This window comes from Falco naumanni, chromosome 1, assembly GCF_017639655.2.
Source record: "Falco naumanni isolate bFalNau1 chromosome 1, bFalNau1.pat, whole genome shotgun sequence".
Classification (NCBI taxonomy): Eukaryota; Metazoa; Chordata; class Aves; order Falconiformes; family Falconidae; genus Falco; species Falco naumanni.
The window spans coordinates 87003496-87014842 of NC_054054.1; the positions used below are offsets into that span (position 1 = coordinate 87003496).

At 41.1% G+C, this 11347-nt stretch overlaps 1 protein-coding gene and 1 long non-coding RNA gene across 4 annotated transcripts in view; one reads left to right on the plus strand and one right to left on the minus strand.

Annotated features, from left to right (window-relative positions):
* The window catches only part of GNB1L (G protein subunit beta 1 like), a 43411-nt gene extending 32092 nt beyond the window's left edge, over positions 1–11319 (plus strand). For all 3 annotated transcript variants that reach the window (XM_040603035.1, XM_040603045.1, XM_040603056.1), the window contains exons 5-7: positions 753–851; positions 5545–5760; positions 10589–11319. In XM_040603035.1, the coding sequence (XP_040458969.1) occupies positions 753–851; positions 5545–5760; positions 10589–10849 (576 nt within the window). In that variant the 3' untranslated portion in view covers positions 10850–11319. The remainder of the gene's footprint in view (positions 1–752; positions 852–5544; positions 5761–10588) is intronic.
* LOC121092300 lies at positions 6950–10582 on the minus strand. Its single transcript, XR_005829252.1, has 2 exons — positions 9749–10582; positions 6950–8097 (listed from the first exon to the last, which is right to left on the minus strand). It is a non-coding gene; the product is annotated as an uncharacterized LOC121092300 (long non-coding RNA).
* Positions 11320–11347: the final 28 nt, after the last annotated feature.

Below are 11347 nucleotides of genomic sequence, written 5' to 3' on the forward strand. Positions count from 1 at the left end.
TTGGCAGAGGAAGGACTTGCTCAATGCTATTAAAAAAAAAATAATAATAAAAAAAATCAGATCCACAGTTCTTTTCCACCCCACAATTCATTACTGTCACTACAAGTAACAGTGGCAGCTGCTATGTAGACAGACTGCGTGTTTGACACAATATTGCCTGACCCTGCTTTGAATAGCGTCAGGCAATATTGTGTTAAAAATACCTGTATGCCATCACTGCTCCAGCCTGCATTAGCAGGCAATTCTGGAGCGCAGTCAGGCACTAAATAAAAAAAACCCACCTTAGATATATATATTGCCTATTCCACACAAGCTCTGTGTTACCATGACAGAACAGAGGAGATGATGCAAGTGTCCACAAGTGAATATAACTAAAACATTAACAACAGAGATGGAAAACGGGGAAAGGGAGAGGAAGGAGGGAAGTGTTTTCAGATTAAGCAGTATTACCTAGTGCATGCACAGTATCACCTGCAGGATGGAGGGAAGACTAATACAGCTGAAGCAGAAAAGTGGAAGAAGAAGATGTGTTCGTTCTCGCAGTTTGCCTGGTCTTTCCTAAAACAATGCATTTATTTAGATGGCTGTAGATTCCCCTACAGCTCCAACTTAACATGCATTCCTCAGTTTCCTCCAGACAGTTTTTACTAGAAGAGCTTAAACAAACCTTAATCACCTTAAAAGACTTGTGTTTTTAACAGCAGAATTTTGACCTGGAGCCTGACCAAATACTCTTGTTTTCCTGATGTCAGGTTCAGGTTCTGGAGCTGCCATCCAAGACGTCAGTCTGTACCTTGAAGCCAGAGGTGGGTGCCAAGCTGGGCATGCCCATGTGTCTGAAGTTATGGCAGGTAAGGCAAGAGCGCCTGCTAATTGTGAAATGTTTTCCCTGTGATTCATTTTATATGAAGCACATGAATCTTTCTTCACTTGGATTTTGATTTATTATCAAACCAATCAAGTAATTATACTATTAAAGGGGGGAAAGATTTGTGAACATCCTTAATGTAACTTTCAGAGCTTTCCAAGCTTTAATGGAAGATTTGCAAATGTTCAGGGAAAGCTTTGTATCCTTAGGAGAGATATGTTTTTTGCATCAATCAAGAGGAAAGTGAGTGACTTACCAAAGCCGGTTGTTTGATATGGTTTCTCACTGCATTAAGAACGATGAGAAGTTATTGGGTTACTTAAAAACAGTGATTTTAATGGCAGGTTGCGTTCACTTCGCTGCCCTCAGGACAAGGAAACACTCTATGAACATTTCTATTCCAGACGTACAATAGGAACAAAATATTTATGGTGGTACTGACTTTGGACAAAAAGGTAAATAAAAGCAGTTAAAGAAAAACACCCCCACATTCGCAGAGTATTCAGCAAATGATGTTTATGGGGTGCCAGCAGTGAAAGACAAGTGGTACAAAATGGTGACAGTAGAGGGAGGAAAGAGTTGAGGTGATTGGCCCTTAAGTTGGTGGCAAAGCCGATTCCCAGTTTAAGCCCCTGACTGCAGACTGTTAGAGGTCCGCAGTGCCATCCGTGCTGATTTCAAGTATGTTATTCCTTCAGGTTCAGCTGAACATTAGTGTTGGTTTCAGTTGAAAAAATTAATCAACTGGTTGTGAATTCAGGGCCTTGGTGTCTTCGCCTAAGGTTCTGAACCAACTGAAGTCCAGAGGAATTCACTTGCTGGCTTCAGACAAAAGCAGGAGAGGCCACAGTTCAAGTCCCATGCTGTAATTAAAACTTAGAAGAAAAAAAAAAAAAGGGGGAGGAATTAAACAGACTGATTAGGCTGTTATTAAACAGAAAGTTTCTCCTAAAAATGCAATCAGTGTTCAGTACTCAATGAGATGAATGAGGCTTTCTGTCTCCTGGACGTTTTTTAATAAGATGAAGATAACTGAGAAAATGTTCAGTGTTGAAAATGTTGCCTGTATAAAAAGTCCTCTGTCTTGCCGTATTTTCTACATGCATTAATACTGCTGTTCCTCCAAGAAGTGCAGCAGGTGCAGAGTCTTAATTTTATGTAGTTTTTAATTTTGTTGCCAGTAGGGAAAAAACTGGACTGGGAACTGGGAGAGGTAAATTATTCCATGCAGATTCTGGCTTTGGGAAGTCACCACAACTTCCTAGAGTGCAACAGGTAAGGAGAAATAATCCCTTACAGTCTCACAGCTGTCTCTGCTCTTTTACAAATGTGTGCAACTCGGTTTAAAAGCACAGGGGAGAAGGATACTCTTAAGGGCAAATAATTATATGTGGCGTACCAAAGGGACACTCTGCATTCTGGTTTGCGGTTTCACTGGAAGTGGCTCACTGAGTAACCCTGTAACCATAAAAGCAGGAACACAAGCTAACCCAGCTGCACCCCTTCCTGAATAGAGGCCATCCAGGATTTCTTTGTACACGACTCTGTTGGGCAATATCGACATACCCAGGAGGTGAGCACTCCCCATCGCTTATGGGTAACGTGTTGCCTAAGAGACTATTTGATGTTGATTATGGCACAGTAAATTAACAAGTTGAAACAGAAGCTGACATGGCGAGATGGTCTGAAGGAAGTATGCTCAGGGTTGTTGTCCAACAAGACTTTGGGGGCTGCAGCCATGTACTATCATATTTTTATGAATGCCAATAAAAAAAGATCCACGTGGCAGGGAAACAATGCACATGAATTAGAAACTTTACTATAGCACAGAAGGAAATTGAGGCTTAGGTTAGGCTTGTCGATTAAGCCCCACTGGCTTCGCCTAAGCAGTTGAAAAGCTTGCAGCTGTTTATTTTGCTGTTTTGAAACTTTTTTCCCTCTCATTTTACCAGATCTGTCCTTATATGTTTTAGTTCATTCAGTGGGGTTTTCCTTGTGAAGGTTCACATTCTTAATTGTCCCTTCAGCTTCACACCTTCCTGCTATTACTAATTGGGTGGAGTAGGATTTGCAGGAGTTAAGGATAGTCTTCCCTTACATTTTTTGCACTCCTTGGGGAAGGCATCACGTTGCGTAACGGTGCAAACAAAATAATTCAACAGGAATAATACATGTAGAAACTGGAAATGCAGAGTTACTACTTTATATAAACTATAGCAATTATTCCTGTTGAGTTGACAGCAAATCACCTTCTCTTCCTTCCTTGACAGTTATCCAAATGCAACAACAAAATGTTCTGCTTAGGAAGAACAATGATTTATAATTTAATTTTTCCACTGAAACAGAACATGAATGGTGAAGACTTTTAGCCAGGAGTGTCCGTTATTAGGCACTGAAATAAACAGGCCATTGTGAACCACTGCTTGGTGAGCCCAGGCTGAGAGCTCCCCTGATCTTTCAATAGCTTTTATTGTTTAAGAATACGTACTTATTAAAATATTACACTTCATATGGTTGGGGAAAGTCAGGAAGAAGTAGTGTGGGAGACCTTCATTTCATAGAACACAGTATTTTGTTTTTAAAATGGACCAATCTTAACCTCACTTGCAAATTACTGGGTTTCAAATCTAAGCTAAGATACCTACAGGAAAAAGAAAGGTTTTACTTGGTATTTCCTGTAATGCTGAGCACTCATCTGTCTCTCCGACCTTAATGAGGGTTATGAGCACCTAGGAAAATCTGGCCATCCCATTTGGAGTGAGGCAGAGGAGCCGACCCTGCCCATCCACCTTGTCTTTCCCTGGCTAATGGAAGCTATGGCTCCTGTGGAGGAGTCCTGTGTTCTTAGAAGAGCAGTAGAAATAATTGTGGAGGGTTTTAAAATGCCCATTCTGGGGGCTTTTTTTAAGGTTAATTGAAGTACCTATGAAATACTTTATTTTGCTTTGAAAGTTTTACCCTTTGTTAAATATAAATCAGATCTGGAATGTTCATTTCATTCAGATTTTAACTTTTCCCCGGTATTAAAACCCAGGTACTCTTCATTCAAAATACATGGTAAGTTGACATTAATTCACGTATATTTGACACATATTCATTGCTCTGATGTTATTTTAGCAGATCAAAAATTTGACAGAAAAAAATGTGCACAGTTCTGGGCATTATGAGAGACCTTCTTTGCGAGCCTTTCTAGCCAGAGCATGCTCCCTACCTTTTCAAAAGGGATCTTAAAGCAAGGAATGAGGCTCCTGCAGGATCCCAGGTGTGCACAGACCTGTTCAGAAAGATGATGTAGGGGATTTCCCCTTTGGTTTCCTTCTTATAAGGGACAATTTTCTTCTCTGCTCAGTGAGATCCATTCCTCGTTCAAGCAGTTCTCTAGGCTGAATAAATCTGAGAAAGAGCATGAGGCTTTTACTCAGCAGTCTAATAAGACTTAGACCACCCATCTCTTGTTAGTTTAACTCCCCCTAGAACAAATAACAACCAGTGGGAGAGTAGTCTGGGCCATTTAATAGAGGCAGGGAGCCTTTGGCCACTGCAGGCTTGTATCATGACATTGATGGCCAGCAAGTTGGAAGAATGTTATTCAATAACATGATACCAGTAAAAATTAATTCTTTATAAATGTCCTTTACCTTTATTTGGATTGAATGTCAAGGAAACAAATCCTGTAGGATCAGATGGCGTTTGGAAAGAGCTGAATAACCTACCAGATACTTTTCTTAGGTGTGCCTGCATGAGGTGGTTGTAACCCCAGTGTCTTATTTTGGTGTTTCTTCTATTAAAGAAATAACTGGCATTAACAGATGCCTGTTTTTTAGTTGCTTTTCATTAGGGATTTGCATCTTCACTCACATAAGCAGTTACTGCTTATGGGGTCATTAGTCTTTTGGCTGGAGCAATGATGAATACTTTCCTTAAGTGTGACATGTAATCCAGTAATGTTCCCTTCTTTGAGTTATTTCAGAGGCTTAAATAAATTAGGTGTCTGCCCAGGGTGCCATGCCCTTTGGCCTGTGACATCATTAATCAAAATAGCTTTCAATTGGCTACAGTGGGGCTCAGGCGCCTGTTAACCCCTTGGTGACTCACCCAGAGATTCCTGACAGAGGTTCAGTGTTTACCTTTAAGCACTATGGTGTGCTTGGGTAAATGATCCCTGTGTGTAACCCTACACTTGGCAAGGTGAAACTGAATGCTTGAAGCATGGCACTTCTTTCAGTGTCCATGCGGGTTTGTGTAGCTTGAGAGGAACTCGGTTGCTCCAAGTCATTTTTTTTAAGGAACGCAAACCAAGTGCAGGCCATGAAGTAAAGCTTCTGAAAACTTCAGGCAGCCTTTTGTCAGGTGTTGTAGAGGACATCAGTCTGGATTTTCAGAGAAATTTTCCGTATGTATGTGGGTATATACACGTATGTTAGATATATATTATATAAATACAGAAATTTATATGTAGGTATAAAAACCGTAAGTGTATGTCAGCAGTTACTTAGTGATGCTTTTTGTATGTGGACGGACTGTCAAGATCTGAGATTCAGGCTTCGGAACTTTTCACTCCTAAGCCAGTCAGCGCTTTTGTTTTATTTTCTTGGTGCTTGGACTGAAACCTACCTGGGGATGGTAATTTTCCTAACGGGCTATTTACTTCTCAATTTTACTTTTCTCTTGATCAGCTCAGCTGTGGGTCACAACCTTTGCTTCTGGCTGGCTATGAAGATGGATCAGTGGTCCTTTGGAATTTGTCAATGGGAAAAGCGTCGAGCCAACTTGGTTGCCACCAGGAGCCAGTGATGAGCCTTGACTTTGACTCGGAGAAGGCCAAGGGGATCTCGGGCTCATCTGAAAAGGTGCTTAGCATCTGGAGCCTCAATGAGCAACAGAACCTCCAGGTCAGGATCGTTGGCCCTCTAGTGTCATTTATCCCACTTTGCACTAACAGTTTGATAGACTAAAAAAATATTTAGTCATGAAGAGGAGTTGTTGCAGATCTCTAGCTAATTAATCACAGACTGGTTAGAATGTCTGTGCTATGTGACTAGACTTAGCAAAAGATGGTGAGGATTTAAAAAAAAAAAAAAAGAAAAAAATCCTCTCACATGTTTCTGGTTTTACCAAAGTTGCAGCAGGCACACAAGCCTAGCATTACTCAAGCCATTGCCTCCATATCTTCATTTATCACGTTAGTAGTATTCAGCTCTCAGAATGTCCTAAACATTATAAATGAGTTATAAAAATGAGAAACAAAGGATTGCTTTTCCAGAGGTTCTGCTTGAACGGATAGAGCTTTCTTTCCACTGTGGGAAAGACAGAAATACTCCATAAAATACTTCACAAAACAAAAAGAGGAGTAGTAGCCCAGCTAGCACCAAGAGGACATGAGGTTTAGGCAACCAGCTTCCTCTGGCACCTTTAGAGCCCTAGCCAGAGACAAAGTAAGTTAATTGGATGTATCTCTTGTGTCTGAGCTACGCGAACCTGGGATGGCTGGTTTAGAAGGAGATCTCATCATCACCAGCTCAGACTGTGCTAGTGAATGGCAATAAATATTGCTTAACCTAGACAACTTTATCAAGTGTTCCAACAGTGCCAAGGGGTTAAGTACGTTTTAACTGGGTGTGGAAATGAAGTGCATAAAAGCTCATGAAAATTAAAATGGTCCATGCACAGCCTCTCCACTACCGAGTGCTTTAACCTTTTCTGAAGTGGCAGTTGTCCCCTGCATGTACAACAAAGAGGGCCTGAACCAGCCCCTGTGTGCCCCCATATCACCCCTGAGAAGAGAGCTGCTGCGTACACCAATTCATGGAAGAACAATTATCGTTCTTCCAGCTTGCAGCTTTTGTGGGGAGTTTTTAGGTAGTGTGGCAAGTTAACGCTGTTTTCTGAATGGTGCTACGGGAAGAAAAGCAAGTGCTTGGACATCCAGCCGTGACTTGTCACCTGGGGGGGGGCACTGCGAAGGTACATAATCTGTTAGGCCTCACCACACAACCAGCATTTATGGAGTGGTAGGGCACTGAGACCCCCATGCACGTGGTGTAAATGCAACCAACTGAGATGAAGTCGCACAGCACACACTGAGGAGAACATCCAAACTTTAATAGGCAATATGACACGAAAGGAAAGAGGCACTCCAGGCTGAAGAAGTAGCAAAGGTGTTCTAAGCTAATGTGATAAAGAGTGTTAACAAGTCTGATACATAGCTGTTGTGGTTTGGGGGGGTTTTGGTCATTTTTGCCCTTCTCCTGCCTGGGTCTTTCTGGCACTATTGGCACACATCTGCACCTCATGTCCTTAGCTCTGGGAAGCAGAAAGGAAAGTGAGCAGGTAAGTCCCAGTAAGAAACTCGGTATTGAGACTAGTTTTCTAAGGCCCAGAAGTCTGACATCATGACAGGCTTCTTAAAGCTTCAAACACTGGTGTTGGAGAGGAAGCTGTTTCTTCATATTAATTATAGCTTTTTTCCTAAATTCAAAGGAAATAATTGTTTTCCACAGCAGATTTCAGTTATGAGTTAACTGTAATGCAGGGCTACAGGTATGATTCATGGGAAAAATAAGTAGTTGTTCACCCGAAATATTCCAAGCATTGTTTTCCACAGGGTATGCACATTCCCAAGAGATGTAGGGTCGGTTACTTCTCCAGCATGTCACGCTGATAGTAGCATTTCTCAGAAGAAATTTAAATGCCAAGTATTATAAACTATAAGTAATGTTTCTGTGCTTCATGCATAGTGTGAATGCCCTAATAAAATGCATCTTCCACATAAGCACTAGAGATTGTCAAGGACATAGATTAAGGTTTTTTCCACTATTGCCTTAATAATATAAACCAGATGGGGATTTTTTTTTTTCCCCTGACATTCCAGGCACCTGAGGTAATGGTAGACATTGGAAAGCCACTCAGTGGCACATTATTTTTATTCTAAAAGGTTTTAATAAGTAAATGTGGTACATAGCTATCTGCTGTTGGAGAAATAATGACGCAATGATGGTACTTCAGCTCTGTTTTAAGTGGCAGTGTTCCAAAGTGTCAGTGAATAGATGATGAAGGTAACTTCATGGTTTATTGCTATGGGGAAAGTTTGGTGTATTGTCTTCTACAAGAAAGTTGCTGAAATCATCACTGTCAGCAAATGACTGGATTGGGTATGAGCCTTCTGATTTGGATGAGATAGTGTAATTACGTGATGATGTTTGCGGTAGAAGGTAGGAGGTAAACAGCTTCTGCAGGTGAATAAACAAAGCAGAACTAAGGAATCTGATAATCACAGCTCCTTTATAAATAGACAAGAAAAGATAGTCTATAAGTTGTAATGTAAGTAAGAGCACAAGTTCTGTTGTCTAGGTTGCTGAGGCTTTTCCCTCAAATGCCAAAGCTAAGGCTGCTGCTATCTTGGCTATTTTTCTAAGAAGAATAGGACTTAAAGACACAATTTAGGTGTAGGAGAGGGAGATTTTAAAAACAGAAAACTCATAGATAGCATGTGTTAAGGAAGAAAGGAGAGGCGGTTATCTGTTGGCCTCAGCATGTCAACATTTCTTAATGGATCTGCTAGTAGCTGCAAGTGTCCTGGTCATGACTGGCTGGAAGCAGCTCACCTGTTCTTACCTTTTTTTTTTTTTCCCTCTTAATTAGAAGCTGGTTTTCTGGTTGGGAAATGATGTTTGTATGCATTTGACTACAGTAATTGCCCCTGAGTGACTGGATGGCACAAATCCTGGCACTGGGATTTTACCTGGCTGCATATACCTTGAGCAAGTTGTTTGTTTTGCTCTCTCCCCTGTTGTATTTGCAGATCATGCACAAATGCCCACTGTTCCCTCATGTTCCATAGCCAAAAGGCATCACCATTACAGGCTTCATTTTCAAGTTGTAGCTTGCTGATGACTGCAACTTCTCCCAGTCGCCCTGATTTTGCTGTATGGATCTTGCCCACATAATTGACAGTAATGATGGGAAGCACCACACCCAGGATTGGTTATAGCCATTAGCTAATAATCTCAGTTACAGAGTAAGGCCCATCGTACATTTGCCAGACTGGTGATGTAAGTAATAAATCCTTCCCTTGCCAGTATGCATTCGCCAACAAAAATCCCACTATTTGGTGTAACTGGGGAGTTTGGAAGAACATACGTACTAGCAAAAAGCACAGGTTTTACAATAGCAGCCCCCCCAAAAGGCCCACATGCAGCCTCTTACTGCTCATCAGGCTTGAGCAAAACTTGCTGTCCTCTGTTCTGAACTAGTTGTAGACACATTTATCAGGTCCTGTTTAAGAGAGGAATGTATGGAGTGTTCAAGAAGCATGTCAAATTTCATTTAGCCTTTTTACTCATCAAATTGTGCATCTCTTGCTGGTTTGAGTAAGTAACTGGGTAGTTGTTATACAGTAGAAAAATCATTGCTTCTAGCTTTGTGCCTGTAAGATTCAAAAATGTGTTCAACTGCATCTGAAGCCAACTCTGACCAGCATTTCTGCAGGTTTTGTTTTCTACATCCAATATTGGAGGTAAAATTACCTGCAATTAATATATTCCTTATAATCCTGCACTAACTGTGCATCATGTTAATCCCTTCCTGCCTCAGAAAAAACAGCAAACAACCTGCAACATATTAAAACATACATTAATTATATTAACCTTTGGTACAAGATAACTACAAATTCAGTCTTTAGTAGATGGTGACATTAATGTATCATTTCCAATTGTGCTTATAAATAACAGCACTTCAAAGTCAGCACACACTCAGAATGTGTTTCCCATATCGTGACAAAAGCTAGGCAATTCCCATACGTAGGCACGCATGCACACACACACTCTCTGGTGCATATACTCCATGTGTTTCAGAGAGAGACTGCTAAGTAATGCAAGTTACCTGAGGTGAGAATGGAGCTTTTCCTCTGTGCTTCAGGGGAAATGCATGTCAGTGAAGTGAGAACTTTTCTTTCCAAGGGCCAGGTCCTGTGCAGCCCCAATGCCTCCTAAAGATAAATTCCTTCCCATTTAATTGTACCCCTCAGAAACTTGTGCCCCGGTAGTCTCCAAACAGTAACAAAAGGCTTCCAAGATTGAAATCAATAACTCGGTTATAATCCCCTTCTTGGAATTTGGTGTAAATGAAAGTCTCTTGGGAAGGAGTACTAGAAATACAGATTTCCTGACACTGTAACCTAATTCCTGGAAGCATTCCTTTCTCAAGACTGTGGTAAATGCTACCACAGCTTATTGGGGTTTTTGTGAGGGGCCACAGTAGCAGAAATAAGTAGCAGGTAGTTTAAACATCAGCTCAGAAGCTCCGCATGGGAATATTGCAGAAGCAGGGGAAATACATGGCCGTAGCTCTGAGTGTTGCAGGTCATGCAAGAGTAGCTGGAAGAAAAGAACAAAGCTCTGTAGTCTGGTTCTCAAAACCTTGACTCAAGAGTTTTACTTGTGGCAGAATATAAATAGCTGTAAATGCAACGTAAACTAAAAACATACAGGGAATGCTTTTATTTTTAGAGAACGGTGCTGGAGATAGATGGGCTGAAGTTAAGGTCTTTTCTATGTCTATAATTGTTCTCACTAAGGCATCATCTACCATGTGGTGAAAAGCTCCATACCACCTGTGTGATACTAGTGTGTATGGGTGGGCACTTACACCTTCTAAAATCCCCAAAAGTTCCTCCTTTGCTGTTTTAAACAATTGACACTCACCTGTAATTTTCTCACATAGGTTTACAAAACACACAAACTTGTCAATGCTGGCATATCTGATATCACCATTCGTCCAGACAAGAAGATTTTAGCAACAGCAGGGTGGGATCATCGCATCAGGATCTTTGGCTGGAAAAAACTGAAGCCCTTAGCAGTGCTGGACTACCACACAGCAACGGTCCATTGTGTGTCCTTCTCGGATCACACAGACCTCAGTGAGAGACTGCTGGCAGCTGGCTCAAAAGACCACCGCATCAGTATCTGGTCAATATATACATAGACGTGACTTGTTCTGTGCTGTCATGGACTAGGAAAACAGCACTTGTGAAGCAACTCTTTACACTGTAATTCAAACCTGGATGTGGGGAAGCAGTAGAATGTATTTCCAGGCTGAAGTAAGAGTCCTAGGTTAATTCTTAGCTGCTTGTTCAAGCTGCAAGTTTTGTTTTCCAGAGAGGAAGGTGGATTTTTAAAATTCATAGCAAGCAGAGCAAGGCCAGTCACAGACAAAGACACAGAACAAGTCACTTTGAGTTCTGTTGCAGGTTTGTTAACAGCTTTTCTTTGGCAGGTTGCTTAGATAACTTGTGCCAATATCTTCTTTTGTGAAAAAGAACTGGAATCCCTCAGACTGCAGTGGGGGCAACATACATCTTGTTTGTAAGTCATTTGTGTATCCAAGAATCTGAATCTGTGTAAAATACTACTCTTTCTTGAAAATTTATACCCATTAAACCACCTCCAGTGGTTTCTCATTGTCAGTTACTTTTTCTTCCCC